The 16344-nt window shown below is 38.2% G+C and overlaps 1 protein-coding gene across 4 annotated transcripts in view; it reads right to left on the bottom strand.

Moving 5' to 3' along the window:
* Positions 1-16344, bottom strand: part of PCCA (propionyl-CoA carboxylase subunit alpha) — a 273068-nt gene that overhangs the window by 245853 nt on the left and 10871 nt on the right. For all 4 annotated transcript variants that reach the window (XM_038134386.1, XM_038134414.1, XM_038134404.1 and 1 more), the window contains exons 3-4: positions 16158-16205; positions 16001-16069 (exon numbers count right to left, since the gene is read on the bottom strand). In XM_038134386.1, the coding sequence (XP_037990314.1) occupies positions 16001-16069; positions 16158-16205 (117 nt within the window). The remainder of the gene's footprint in view (positions 1-16000; positions 16070-16157; positions 16206-16344) is intronic.

The following is a 16344-nucleotide window of genomic DNA, read 5'->3' as shown; positions in this document are numbered from 1 at the left end:
CAGGGTGGTGTCACTGGAAAATCTTTTCAGTGTACACTGAAATTCTTTAACATTTAATTTGAAATTGCTGCCATTAGCTGGAAATTTACTATTTAGATTTTATGAAAATCATAAGGAGTTCCTAGTCCTTACAGGAAAGAGTCTAATGTCCTTAACCCAAGTGCTGACCCTCTCACTAGAAGATATATCAACAAAGGACATGTAAATAGACTGTTGCAGAAGTATCCTTTAGTAGTTTAAAAATACTGCTTGCAACTGCACAAATTGTAAGATATTCAAATAACCCCCATGAAATTTTGATAAGCTCTTCCCCAAGGTCCTTGCACCTTCATCCTTACACTAATGCACTTCATCTTCATTTACCTGATCATTAGTTTCCAGTTTGTTCAGCTGGAAACCAACACACACTAATTACTTTGACATCACAAAGTCCTATCTGTCTTCACCACCTCCCCAGACAGCAGGGAGAAATTATCAAGGGTAGGCATGATAATATCCTGATAAATGATGATTCACATCACCTCACTGTCAATCATCTAGAAGTGCTCACGCAAGATACCACTCAATCTCATTACTGAATCCTAGGGCTAAGAGTACAATACACACCAGGAGTCATATTTCAAACAGCAGGCCACCTGGATAAGATGCAGCTCTTGGAGATTTTCATGAATTTTGTTGGCTTTTTGTTTTAACACGGTAAATGTCAAATATTCATCTATTTTACCATGTGTACATAGGCTGGCAGAAAAGGACATGCTGAAAGCAAGGCAATTCATTCTCAAGGGTTCAAGTGAGAAAAAAAAAATCTAAGTTCTTGGAAGGGGAGGAGAAGGACAGGTAGATTTCCTTAATTTAAGAAGAAAATTAACCAATCTAAAGTTCCAAAGTTCAGTTTCACAATTTAAGCATCCTTCCTGCTGAAACAAAATAAATGTATTCAGAAGTCTGAAAGAAGAAATGCTAGCTTTGAAACTCATTGGCTTTTGCAAAGTTCACTTTCTGTATGGAAAGCAGATATAAGTTAATGTTCTTGCTTCAATACATAGCTGATGGGGGCAGGTGGGCTGATCAGTCAAGAAGCAAAATAAGAACTTAGTAGAAGCTGCTTTCTCAGAAAGTATTACTTCTTTCTCTATTTCCAAAATAGTACCATCCTTCCATCTCTCTCAGTCCAATTACATATATAACTAAAGCAACCTCTACTGGTAAAGCCCAGGGCTTGCTATCTAGCACAGAATCTAAAAGTTATTCTAGAGAGGGAACTACAAACACCACCATCTTCTAGATCTGTAATACACGCCATTTTCTTGCCCTACACCATCATGCACCATCACTTAACTTGCACAATGGCTGCTCATATTCTTCAATTTATGGCGCATCACATGCAACAGATGAAGGAGAAAATAAGAAAACAATACTGAAAGAATATGGGGGAAGTGTGAGGAAATTCAACAACCATGTCTGCTTGTGCTAGGTATTGTCAGGGAGGAAAAAAACCAGCCAAAACTAAGGACCAAAAATTGAGAACACCATAGAAAAAACAAAGAGCAGATAGTAGAAGAAGAAAGAAAGTACAAAGACGCACATTCTGAAGACACTTCCAACACTCAATAGAAGCCAGAGCAGCAGGGCGCTCTCTTGCAGGTGCGGACGGTACTGCTGCTACAGGCACGCTGGTTCTGCATCCAGCGGCTGCCTGCCCACACCACGGGGCCTGAACTTGGCAGGAACCCTCACACACACTTCCTTGCACCTCCGCTGCCCCAGACTGTTTGAAATACGATCACAGGCTCACAAAGAAACCCTTGTCCCATTTCAAAGTGCTCTCCCCCTCTGGGGCTACACAGGACAGGCAGCAACTTACAGGCTCCTGTTCAGATAATGTTAACATAACATTTTTTAAGGAGAAACTCAGAGGTTTCCCCCTTCAAATGTTCTAAGTGTTCTAAAATATATGTAAATGCAAATACAACAGAGAAGCAAAGCTCCATAAAAACCCTGAATGAAGTCATTTAGGTATGGATGCACATACCTGAGACATACACTATTCAGAGTATATTTTTCAAAGCAAGCATGGATCACCACCAAAGTTGAAAACCCAAGACCTCTTCACAAGCTTCTCATCAAAATACTCTCCCTTAAAAAAGGGAGTTTCCAGTCCACATATGCACACAGATTTCTCACTCTCAAATCTATGACCCACATCCCTCACCTCTTTGGCTTATCAAACATATCTTACCAACCCTACCAATTATGCTATAAGTACAACAGATTTTACAGCAGCTAGTCCAAGAAGTGTTAACCACCACATGCTTGGACAACAGAATTCAAAGCATTTTCCCCTAAAGAAACAGAGAGAGCCTGAAAATAAAATATAACCTCTTCAGTCTAGCACATGAAGCAGGGCAAAATTATGAGCAAAACCAGAACCTTTTTCCACTGAACGCAACCTCAGTGCTTTCCTTCCTATCTTTAGAGAAGGGCTGCGAACAAATACAATAGCAACAAAATTGAAAGTTTCACTCCAGACAACCTTGGAAGTTAAATTTTAGAAGTGTCATTCTATTATGAAATTCATTCAAAAATGTGTTGCCTCTTCAACTTAAAAGCAAACAGCCACCTTCATCTCAGACTTTCCACAGCTCTGGTTTCTTAATGAACACTGGATCTATTTGTGCTGTGAGAAGGCTACTGTTGGCTTAACTGCTTGGAGGCATACAACAGAAATTTCTTCTGCAGAAAGAATAATGGTGCAGAGAATACACAAGCATGCATGCCTGCAAAGTGAATTCACCAAAGATAATTTGTTAACTGTACTCACAAATCTGAGGGCAGGAAATTGTAATAATAATCCTAAGCTTTAGTTCAGCTGATGGACTTCTTTATGTTAGAGCTTTACCAAAAAAGAAGACATGTTAACACAGCAGTGTCACTTCTTGAAGCTCAGCACCCTAATTAAAAAAATTAGCTTTCAGAACTAATTGACAGAAAACACCCATTATAGTTTTTGTTAGTTAAATTGGAAAATTCTCTGCACAAAGAAAAACTGGCACAGAAGCAAACTTTATTATCAGATAAATACTGAGTTAGACACATTAAGACATTAAAAAACCCTACACCCTTCTCTTAAGCTATTGAAGTCAACTTGCAGCCAAGTTACAGTACTTTCTCTAAAGGAAGAAAGAGAAGAGTAAATGGGAAACTGCTGTCAACAAGTGTCAGCACAGCAGAGTTCACAGTCTAAGTTCATCTGCCAATTTTGAGCTCCACAGATACTGAACAAGAAGCACATGACAAAACTTCAGGCTCAGTTCAACCCATATCCAAGAATGATACTCCTCAAAAGAACTCCTCAAAACATTTAACAACTAAAAATCAAATACTAATTGAACTTTCACTATCACAAGAAAAACAAAACCTACATTTGCTATTCAAATTCAGGTTATTATCAAAAAACCCCATCAATCATACATCTAAAATCTCTCCTACATTAGTCATAATTTTTTACATACAGAGAACAGTAATCTATTTAAAGTACCTACAGACCCTGTACATACTCTTATCAAATAAAAGCTGGCATCTAAAAAAATACATTATTCAAATTACAAAATCCAATAGCAAAATCCTTACTAGCACTAGCCTTGCCAAAAAAAAAAAAAGCTTTGAATTCATAATTTAATTACTGCATAGAGAATTAGCAATTCCTGAATTTATCAAGTATTACAACAAACACAAACTAAAAGTAGAGACGTAACAGTGGTTTCCACAGGTCTCAAATTTTACTATGCTTAACGAGGTAAACAACACAAGCAAGCACATAGTTTAGTCTACCTAAAATTTAGGAGCAAGCAAAGCAGGATCTTGCTGAAAGCATAAGAGAAAAACAAAAGAATAGCAATGGGTTTTCAAATCCCCACTCACTGAGGCAGGCAGTGAGGCTGCCCCAGCTCGACCATTCTACATTTAACTCTTTTACAAAAGGAAAGGTTCCCAAAACCCAGGCCCTGATTTTATCAGGCACTAGCACGCAAAGGCAGCCAGCCCCTCAAGCAGAGTCCCTTCCCTCCCACATACACAAGGTTTGCAGCTGCTAAATGCATACAAGCAAGCAGTACTGAGTCATCCACACTCCAAGGCGCTGGGGATCCTTTCTCACAGCACAAGCGAGTGACCTCGGAGTGCCAACAGGCAGGCCAAGCCGGGCAGGCTTCCAGCACCAAGCCTTCACTGCGCCACGCAGCAGACCTGCCAAAGCCCCAATGCCACATAAGTGTCACAGTACCTAAAACTTGTCATCACAGCTTTTTTCTTTTTGCTGCCTGCTCCCTCCCCAGGTTTTTTTTAAGCTTTTTTTTTTTTGTGTGTGTTAGTCCCCAACACATTTCAAGTAGGGTTTCTCACCTCCACAGAGCACAAACATTGGTCTGGCAATACAACTACCTTTGTTATATTCAGGAAAGGCCTTTAAGGAAAAAAAAAATCTGGATCTGGGTCAGCAAATTAACTTTTTCTTGGGTTCAGAAGCATTTCTAGAGGACTGACAGATCCAATACTTATTCCAGCAGCATCATCCAGAAGTTATAGTTAAGCATGATAGCTGCGCATGTTGGAACAAAACCATCCCCCAAAAGTTGAACTGAAGAGCTTTCAAACAGCTAAAGCATCTTATACAAAATTGGAAAATATTAACCACAAAATCAACAAAATTATAAATGAAAGTTTGTCATTAACATAAGCTATTATTAAACTTCCCTGGACATTATTCTTGAAGTTTTACACTCAGCTTTTATTAAAATTAAGATACAAGTGGAAGTTTGTATGTATTTTTATTATTAGCTTTTTAGACCATCTCAGAATCACATCAATATTTTGGTAATTTTATTATGCCAATAAAAATCTTCACTGAAAAAAGCTTCCCCAAAGCTGAACCTGATAGTTCTGCTATGGGTGACAAGCAATTTAAAAAAACATCCTCCAAGTAAAAAAAAAATAAATAGCTAAATAAACACCATAGGTCATACATCCATAATAAGCCTTTAAATCATCTGTGAAGAGGCTTCCTTTTCTCATCAAATGTGATGCAATAAATGGTCAAATGGACAGCATCTTTCACACTGCATAACCAAGGACTACTGATTAATCATGTATATGCCCATTTGCCAACATAATAGACAAAAGTTTGGTCTGTTCTGCTTTGCAAGTTCTTCTCCCATCATGTGAGCTTTTTAAAAAAAAGTGAACAAAACTGAACAACAATCACAGCAGGATGTGCAAGAGACAGGACCTCTCAGAGCTGATCAATTTTTTCAATCACATCGTAGTTTACCTAAGTTGACTACCTCACAAATTCTGCTTCTACACAAAAACTTCCTCCCATCTCTTCACATCCTTCAATATATAGTCAAGACCACCAGAGCTTTGGTTTCCTTAATTAAGCCCCTGCATCTCCAGGCGCCTTCATCTGTTCTATACATTTGAACTCTGCTCAAGTTCCTCTGCTTGAAGAAGACCATATTGAGTATAAACAAACTCTCCTGAGCCACTTTGACCTCCAAAACAGCCTTTCATGACACCCTGGCAAGCAAATCCTTGGCTTGGGAAAAAAATAATTGCACTTCCAAAGTCCATGGTTGCAATTTGGCTGTTTCTCTGCCTTAATCCTCTTGGAAACTTAAACCTCACCATTTCACAGTAGTCCCAGGCTTCACATCCCTGATTACCTCTTCCCTCTTTGTAAGAGGTCAAGCACAGCACCTCCTCTAGTTAACTCAATCACTTGTGTCAAGAAATCATTCTCCCCACATTCAAGAAGATTCCTCAGTTGTTTTCACTGTCCCACATCTGTACTAGTGTCTTGAGATGATGACATTTCCTCCAATTTTCCAGAGCTGACTTTATCTGCTTCTTATTCATGATCAGGTCTACAGCATCCAACACCACCTGGCCTATGACAGGAATCACAGCCCCCCTTGGAAGTTCTCTGTCCTCCACTTAATCGAGCACATGTCTCACACAAATCTGTTGGCTCTGCAGTTTCTCTGGAAAGAGCCTGTCAGTCTGTTTGTCCTTCCTGATCCTACAAGTCAGCTCATCTCCCTGCAGCTCCTTCCCCTACAACTCAGCACCTGAACCAGAGCACAACCCACTTTTATAAGGGCCCCTAGCTCCTACTCTCAGAGAGAAGCACCAGGCAATTGCTATAGTCTAAGTCATGAAAGACCATAGCCCTACTCCTTCACAAACTTTTTAGTACCAACTTATGGCAGCTGGACAGATTTATGATGAACACATGTTCAGTTACTCAAAGATGCTTTTCTTCTACTCTTACAACATGGCACAATAAGGAATTAATGAGGGCAGGGGAAAACTTTTGCAGGAAGTATCATAAGATACCAAACCCCAATATTTGACTAATGTTACTTTCAAAGCATCCTTTAGAAATATAGCACTGATTACCATCCAAGAACAGACAAATATCTATTTAAAAAGTATTAAGAAAGAAATCACATTATACAAAGAAGCACTAAGCTCCCCTGGCTTCTTACTAGATGCATAGAATACCAGTTTGATGCAGATCCCCACCCAAACAAAACTACAAGAGATCAACCTAGGAGATACACTTCTGGGACAGGGATGCTCCTTTGCCACAAAAAGCAAACAAGGGAGATATGCTGTCACAAATTTGTCATCAGCTAAAACCACATTAAAACCAATTTCACTTTCAGAACTGTCAGCAGCTGTTTTACAAGGCTAGTAACATTACAGGTCAACAGGTGAGCTGACACTAAACACCAGCTACAAAGGGACTGTGAGAATTCATGCAATGTTATATATCCAATTAAAATCCAGGAATAAAACTTGAAGCACTGCCCAATTAGCACAGCAAGACAGAGGCAGAAAGCAGGAGGTACTGTATCTAAACAGAATACATGCATTTCTATAAATCCAAGTTATAACTCAGTACGCCTATTAGCTTGCACCAACTAGTCAAACACTGATTACCATTCTTCCTGTGTAATAAACAAGATACATGAAGGGTTTGGGGAGTTGGTTGGTTTCAAACAGCTATCAAAGGATGCTAGTTGCTGCTTACAGACAATTCAGCAGTAACAAGTAAAACAGTATCTCATACTTATCCTTTATATAGTGTTTCCTTGATGGAAGTAAACAAGTGACAGATGCTTTTTGTGAACAAGGTAAAAGAATATAACCTAGAACTACAAACACCCATAAAAGGACGTATGCATCATACCTCATACCTCACAAATTGTGTCTTCATTTCCTGTCTCCTGTATTGAGTTTTTCAATCTTTCAGACACCTCACAAGCAATTCAGTTTCTTGTTTAACACCTCTCCCTAGAAAAATGGTACCAGGACCTCATCTGTGGAATCCCAGACTACACAACTGCCTGGAAACCTTTTCTTGAGTGATACAGCTAAGAACCAAGCTGGTTTTAAATAGAATGCTTCTTACTAGGATTTAAAATGGCTCTGCTCACCAAATCAGCTCTTCACACTGTGAACCTGCATCTCTGATACATATTTCCTTCCCTGCTCTTTTTCCCACATCCTCCACTATTAGGATGTGTGATGGCATTCACTCAAGATACTAAATCTACACTGCCTCTCAAAAGGTTAATCAAGTATTCATTCTCCTTGTCCCCAACCATGTGTCCTGATGCCATCAGCTCTAGCTTCATTAACCTATGCAAAGAGCCACATCAGCCTGCTGATCCACATTTCTTTCTTTTCTTTCCCCCACTGTTCTCATATACATAAGCAGCCTGGATCCATTTAACAAAAGGCTGCACACTTAGTAGGTACACAAAAGATAGGAAGATAACTACTCTTAGGAGAGAAAGGAAGAGAACTACTCTTAGTAAACAGCACAGTCTTACACCAATTGTAGAAGTAATTTTCTAAGTACTTGTGAACATAATTCATAGAAAATCTGCCTTAGGTCCCTCTCTGTCTAGAGCTCATCCAAATACTAAAAAGAAATCCAGCCTAGGGCCTGTTCACCAGTATTTACACCCACACAGACAAGAAACCACAGACAAGAAACCACAGTATTGCCAAATAGTATTGTTCATTAATAGTGCCTGAAAACAGATCATCCTTGAATAACCACAACCACAGCTGATAACAAATAGCACAACTGTGACAATATGAACCACAGGAGAAATGAATCTGCACAATGAAGTAGCTGCTGCTGAGGACATGGGTGAAGGATGAAGTCAGGAAAAAGACAGGACACTCAAAGCCTCAAAAGAGGAATCCAAGGGACCTTGTTCTGTATCCAAGGAGGTGAGGAAGCAGGAAACCATGCTGCTACAGCCCCCCTCTTACAGAGGCAGATGGTAAAACTATCTTTTTTTAAATCACATTGACAATGTTCAGTTGTATTAAAATTACTACATACAGCACTTTCCACCACCTCTGGAAAGATCTAGAGATGAGCACAAAGCAAACAGGCTATACTAGATGTACACCAACTTGGTTTCTTGGGGAAACCCAATGTAATAAGGATAGTAAGTTTGAGCCAAAATTATGGCAGCAGGAAACATTGATCCAGAACTGCTGATGGCATGCCCTCAGCACATACCTGTGGCTTCAGAGGAGGGAACTGCCTGCTCTCTGCCACTGCTGTCCATGAGAAGGAAATCTCTAGAACAGGTGAAGCCTAATGACTTCAGCTCTGCCCAGCCTAAAGTTTAAGACCTGATCACAGATGCCTGTACATCTCTCCAAACCCCACAACTCTGGGTAACAGCATCAGAGCCCTGCAGACAGCCAAGGCAATAAAAGTCACTTTACTGACCTACTGCAACTCAGGTGGTTTCTATAAATGGCTACAGCATCTGTCATACATTCCAATGAAATACTTTAATATAAAAAGGTCATAGAAAAAAGTTTTAACTAACTTGATCAAGGTGTCTGGTGTGTTCAGAGCATGGAAACAACCCAGCACAAGATCAGACAAGTGCTAGAGCACCAAGAGGGCAGTCCCAAGCAAGCAATTAGAGTGACTTCAGTACACATCAGTATTTAAGTTCAAATCAGGACTGGTTTTTTTAAGTAAATCTCTCAGTCACCTCCACTTAAAACACATTTGTCTCTAACACTCAGCTGTCTCAAAGCACATGAACCAGACACCTGCTGGGCACAGCAAACCACGACAAGCAGACACCAAACCCTCAGCACCAGACTAGAACCAAGCACACAGATACTGAAACGCAGCATGGAAGAACACCATGTCTTCAGCATGAACCATTTCACTCCACAGATACACTCCTGCTACTCCCCACTACCTACTGATGTAGACAGTCATAGCACCACAGAACCACCACTTGACTCTCCACAGCACTGAGCAGCAACACAGCACCTTTAAGCTGCAATTAACTGTGCTGACTGGGCTCCTACATTTTCCTCTCCCAAGGGTAGTTCAGTACTTCCGACAACAGTCACTTTCTCTAAATGAGCTTTGTGACAGATTATTTTTAATCCATGCATTGATCCTCCAAATAAATCAGCTTGGTAATTAAATAACCATCCCCACAAAGGTCAAAATTCCTTCTTTACAACATATACTTTCCACCTCCAAGGCAGTGTCCCCAGTTGGGCTGCAGAGTGATGCTTAAAGCATCCTATTCTACATCCTTCCACTGCTTCTTAGTGGTAGAGTTTCAACAAGAATCCAACAAAACTGACATTTCAGCTTAACCATCAAACAATGCAACAGGAGTCTGACTCATTTCAGAGGTCTTATATGCATTTCACATCATCCTACCACTGGTTAAAACACACTAAAAGGCTGAAACGTTAGGATTCTAGAGCTCTGATGAGCCCCTCCAACTTTTAAAATTGCAGATCAAGATTGCATTTTTCACTATAGCAAATGAAATATTAATTACTTCCTTCAGCAACCCACTCAGTTTCAAAGCAATGATAAACTTTTTTTAAAAAAAGCAAATTACTAGCAAGCAAGCTACAATTCTGTACAAAAGCACACTCCTTCCACAGAGGTATTTCCCTTCATGGGATTACCACCACCTGCATTTCTCATGCTTTACAAAGCTGTCCAGGAGTTCACTCAATAAAGCATGGGGACAGGATAGTAACATCATCTCCATCCCCCCTTGTGAAGAAATGAACAACATGCTGTCTTGTTTTTGTAACAAAAGGTAAATACATCGAAGGAAAAGCAGAACAGCACTCTTCTGACCCACGCCTATTCTGCACACTTTGCAAACACTACCACTTAGGAAGAGGGAATTTCTCCAGACAGTACAGGGAGGCAGATCCACTCTATACACTCTGGACAACAGCCCAAGAATCATGTATTTCAAAAAGGCATTAAAATATGAGTTTCATTTTCATATAGGTACTCAAAACAGATCTCTCCAAGTTTTCTGAGTACAAATCCCTGAAATGCCATTGGGAGACAATGAGCTATCAAAATGACTGAATTTCTAGTTTTGTAGCAGGTGATGGAAGAAAGCTTTGCACATTTTAAAAGACAGAACAGAAAAAAAAAAAGGAAACGAGAGTTTGGACAATTGTTAAAACCTCTAAGTTAGTTGCAAGTAAATAAAACTCCTCAGTTTTAGATAAACTTTCACTTTTCAAACTAACTAATTTTTTATATTAAAACTTAAATGCCAAATTGCCCTCCAATACTTATTTTTGCCTGCTGGATTTCTTAAGAACAAAAACTGAGAGCATCCCATTAAGCTATAAAGAAGACTTCAGCAAAATTCTCAGTTTATATTGTTTCAGAAAAAAAGCTCATCTTACTCACTCAAATTCATTCAGCTCAATAAAGACATTATATAGAAACTTATAACCCTTATCAACTTTGCAGCTTCCCTAAACCAGATTTTTCCCCCAAACTCCTTCCGAAATACTGTCTCGGACTCCAAGCTTAAAAAAAAAAAAAAAAAAAAAAAAAAAAAAAACACCTTAGGAAAGGAATTTAGATCTTCCATTTCTAGTTATTTTTTCCATTTTCTGTCACTCAAAACACTACACTTTCTGGAGAACAGCTCAATTCTGTGCAATTACTTTTACATCAATAAAAGCATTTGCATTATTTTTCATTTTATATTATGTGGCAGAACAAGATTTAGAACAGGCAGTTTAACACAACACCTGAAGTCTTAAGCGATTGATAGGAAAAACCTTATATGAAAGAAGTACAACTCACTGCTCACTACTCTGTTAAGTTTTAGTAGTTTACATTACTTTCCCATGGGATTTTTTCAGTCATTTATAGTTCATTGCTTCATATGGCTATAGAATCCCTGCTGTGTTAAAAAATGCCAAGTAAAATTATATCTCATTCACTGCTTTATGCTATACCTTCTTTTGTTCAGATCCAATTAGTGAAAGCTTGTTCTTCATTTATCATACTTTTAGCTGATTATGTTAGGCATTACAATAGTTCTCTAGCTTTCCTTGACAATGTTTGCACCATCAGTGTTACATTTATGGTTGAGGAGGCTCTTTCATCTTAACCCTCTATTCCAATCAGTTCAGGGGGAAAAGTACATATGATTACTCTTGTTCAGACAAAACTTCTTTGCTTGTTTTCTCATATCAAAAATAATTCCACCAGATGTTTTAATTAAAAAAAAATCTGAATTTCACTGGTCCTTCCCCACTTTACCTATTCAAGTGTAAAGAATCAGTGTTTTGAAAGCTGAACACTGAAGTTAAAAAAAAACAAAATAACTAAGCATTTTGAACAGTATACAACAACTTTTTTTCTCTGCTTTCCCCAAAATAACAGATGCAATCAAAGAGTATTAGCCACTATTTTCAAGAACCTGAAAGCATCCATTATGATCTATTTTATTCAGTACCACATAAGCAACTGTAATGCTCTATGGGGGTCTCAGCAACCATTCTGCCAGGCTTTTTGCCAGGTTTTTCCCACCAGTTCACACATCCTCCCACCTCCACAAAACTAAATGCAATTCAATCCCATTTAATACCATTTCCAGCTATCTGTAAATTTGCATTAATACAGAAGCATCCAAAGGTCTCTAAAGTCACCTATCTCCTTTTAAGTTTTGTTAACGTTCTCTTCCCTGTCACCACAACAATATTCACCTATAAAAATCTTTCAGAAATCTGGTCATTTTTAAAATTAATAGCACAAAACAGTATATTTTGTTCTTTGTATTCTCCCTCTTCAGGTAAGCTTTATTTGGCTCTCATCAGGTTGTTCCATTTTTGCAACATTCCCAATTTTTAACAGTCTTCCCTGCTGCTTCCTCCTCATAACAGCAAAGTTTAAATTCCTTGAAATGAAAATTCCTTTATGCTCTTATAGTCTAGCTACTAGTTTTATCTATTAATGGTAAATATATCCAGATTGATATTGCTCTAACAGCATACTCAAGACATTTGCCATGGTGCTCCACAGAAACTTAAGTGTGAAGAACAAGAAAAAGCTGTTTCATGGAAAGCTTATATTGCATATATAAGCATTTTGTTTATTCCCACCACCTCTATTCAGCACTGTAAATTCCATAAGGATTTCAGTAATCTGAAAATTTAAAGAAAAAAAAAAAGTGAACTATTCAACCAAAGGAAATCTAAAATAAAAAGGTCTAGGTTAAGATAACTCACAAGTCTTGTAGTACTTCCATTCAAAGAGCATTATTTTAAGACTATATATATATAAGACTATAATTTTAAGACTATATATATATAAAAGACTGTGTATATTGTATATATAATTCCTATACAAACATTAGTAAAAATTCCTGCTTGAATCATTTATGCATAGCACTAGGTAAGGAATAAATTAGAAGCTATCACTGAAGAGCCTGAATTGCTAAATATCTTGTGATACCTGTTTTCTTTCTCACTTTAAATATTTAGTGAGCATGCTGAAGGAACTTTGCTTCTGTTCAATTTCAGTAGTGTTTTCATAAAGTATGACAAAACCAGAGAGTCAATAACAGACAAAGTGAACTGCCCTCCTTTCAGTTATAGTGGTTACAATTAAGTCATACTAAGAGTATTAAGGCTACCTGCTTTTCAGTGAGCAGCTATACAGGTGACAAGTAATGTAATAAGGGGCTCTAACTACATCTCAAAGGTTACTCCAAGTTCTAAGCAAAAAAATTTATCTACTGCAGCTAGTGCTACTTTTAAACATGATAATAAATTATTTCTGTAAGGTATCCCTACCTACTTTGGTAACTTAAAACTCAGTCCCACTATTTTCAGCAAAGACAGCATTGGGATGGGCACCTAGTTCAATTTCATGTCTTTACAGCTATTTCTGTCTTTGGTTCATTGAACCATCAGGGTAGCTGCCTATCATACTCATTGCTTTTGCAACAGAAGTCATGAAGAAGTGAGCTATCCTGTCAAGCAAAAGATCAAAAGAATACTAATAACTCTCTTGCAGCATCCCATCACTAAGCAAACATGTTATTCCTAGTTCCATGAGGACAGAGGTTCCTTTGGCAGGTTGCATCAGCTCCTCAGTATGACTTCAGAACATTTGACATTTTGCTATGACTGGTACAACCAAGAAGGATGCTGTTGATGAAACACTGGACAGAATTATGGACAACTATTATTGGTGACTTTATTGTAAGTAACAGAGTAAAAGAATTTGGCTTGTGGACTCATCCATCAAGGTCATCCAAAATGACACACACATCACTGCAATGGGCCAGGTCATTCCCGTAATGAAAAACTAGAATTACCCAAGTCATTAAAACAGACAACATAAAGTAAACTCTTTCCCAGTGCAAGCACACAAGGCAGTGACTGAAGGATCTATGGTAGACATAAACAACATTTATAATTAGACCCGAAAAACTAGCTTAGACTTCATACCACTACCTTAAGTACATAGAGTTTTTCAAGTAGGCTTCCTCTCATTTTCCTTTAAATACCTGAAGCTTCTTCAATGCACACAGCTAATGCTTAACCTCATACAGATAAGTTTGATCAGTCTTTAGGTAAGGCTCCAGAGAGCTAAGCAGACACTACATCACCCTTACAGCATTTGTTAGAGCCTCATCTCTTGTCCATAAACTCAAAATGGCAGCATCCCCTGTAACACACTTAATGTTATCTTTATGAACTACCATGAGCACACTAACGCATTTCTGAGATACCAACTTGGATTTTTTTTCTCTTGGGAACTATTACAAATGAAAGACCCTATTTGTATTTTAAAGCTAAGACAGAACTGTAGATCAAAGCAGCATATTTTCATATTTTCAATTTCCTTTTTGTAATGCACTATTTGTACACCCTAAGGTCATGAGTTGTACTTCTTCATGCCATTCTTACTCTTATTATGTTCTTCAATCTTGGTTTTTACTTACTGCTTTCAGATCTTGTCACAGTCTCCAGTTCATAGCAGAATCTACACAATCAACAGACACATTGGAGAGAAGACCAATTCATTTTCTCAAGTCTATTATGGACTGGTGAAAAAACATGTGGGGTTTTTTAAACAGCTTTTTAAGTCCATTTTCAGGATGAATTCTTGCCAGTGAAAAGGCTATGCAATGCTGCTGAACAGTGAATCCACTTATCCTAACAGCAGATACTATATACATAAGATGGAATTCAAGTACCCATCAGCATGCTTCAGTTTTACTAGAGGAATCATAGATCATACAGAGTAGTTTGTATTCATATTCACCTAACCCTTGGCTTCCAAAAGAATTAGAATTTATCATGATGTCTGACATCCACCCATTAAGAATTCATTTCACAGCCCATTGAGCACCCACAAGCTACTACATTACCAGTTATGGTTATCAGTTAAAATCCAGACCAAGTGTACTTTCCATTCACCTCAAAGAAAGAAATACATGGCATAAAAGTCCATCAGTAGAGCATTTCAGAAAGTACCATTTCATTCCCTTGCTCAATCTACAGCCTATTCATATGAGCTGAGCTGGTCATGTAGTAATAGAACCACAAAGAGACTCAGACAAAAGCTATGTCAAAGTCCAAAACTCCCAACAGCTCCAAGCTTGCATTTAACTCTGAAAACACCTAAATTCTAACTACTTTCAGATTTCATGAACCATGTCTGTTTTTCTAATGTTGAGTAACTCACCACCTATATTCACAAGTCCTGTCCTGCACAAAATACACTTTTTTTCTGGTAGCTTGTTTGAGTGACGACTTTTTAAATTGTAATACAGGGGTTTAACTCCCTTTCAGATTCCAACGAACTTCCCTGGAACATGGGGCTACCCCTGGTCATTTCTCATGTAGCAGTTCTTGCAGGCAAGGAAAAATACTATATTCTTTCCAGTCAACAAGAATATGCAAGTATGACTACACTTGCTGTTACAGCACACAAGAAATTATCCTGTTATTGTTGCCATGAATGATAATGAACAGACTACAAAACCTGAAAGTGGGCAATACAGGTACCTCATTTGTCTAAAAAGCCATTTTACCACCTTTTTGCTATGCTGCTGAATATTAAAGGCACATCAATAGCCTCATCAAACCGAACAGCTCCATTAAGCCTGTTTTGCATACCTGGTAGAAGGGGATATTTCTCTGGAAAGTGCAAAGTAATGAAAAAGATTTACCAGACACAGGAAACACGTATACTAAGCTCTAGACCTTCTTCTAGGGTCCACTCTTCATTGGTTTTTTGTGCATATTAGCAAAACAAAATTTAGGTTTCACTGCTACTGTCACACTTGTTGCCCACATCTACCTATGTGCACATGTATCTAGATTAATCCACACAAAGAGAAAGGCAGCATTTACACAAACACAGAAGAGTTCACAGAAAAAGCATGCTAAATACTTATCCAATCCTTCCTCCACCTTGCTATCTCCACTCACTTCAAGCACATAGAGGAAAAGGACATATACAAAGATACTGAATTGCCAACATGCCAACAACAATAATCGATAAGACTGCATAACAGCTGCAAGTCTTGCTGAATTACTAAAACCTCCTCTACCACTTGAATTAAGCAGTACTCACAGCATTGGCGTCGACATCACTGTGTATGGCAACTGTTTTAATCCCCATCTTCTTACATGTTTTGATGACCTACCACATAAGAAGTGACAATTACCAATATTTAAATAGCAATACTTTTAGAATCAAATATCAAAAAATGAAAATGTTACATACTTACTCGGCATGCAATCTCTCCTCTGTTGGCAATAAGCAGTTTTTCAAAAGTCTGAAGGGAAAGGAACAATAAGAGTCTTGAGAAACAAACAGAATACAAGTTTTTCTCCCTTCAGAAACATGTATTCTTTTCTCCTCCACTTTCACTAAAACCATGGTTTATCCATGAGCTTAGAATTCTGAGATCACCT

Source organism: Motacilla alba, chromosome 1, assembly GCF_015832195.1.
Source record: "Motacilla alba alba isolate MOTALB_02 chromosome 1, Motacilla_alba_V1.0_pri, whole genome shotgun sequence".
Lineage (NCBI taxonomy): Eukaryota > Metazoa > Chordata > Aves > Passeriformes > Motacillidae > Motacilla > Motacilla alba.
This window is presented reverse-complemented; position numbering and strand designations above follow the sequence as displayed.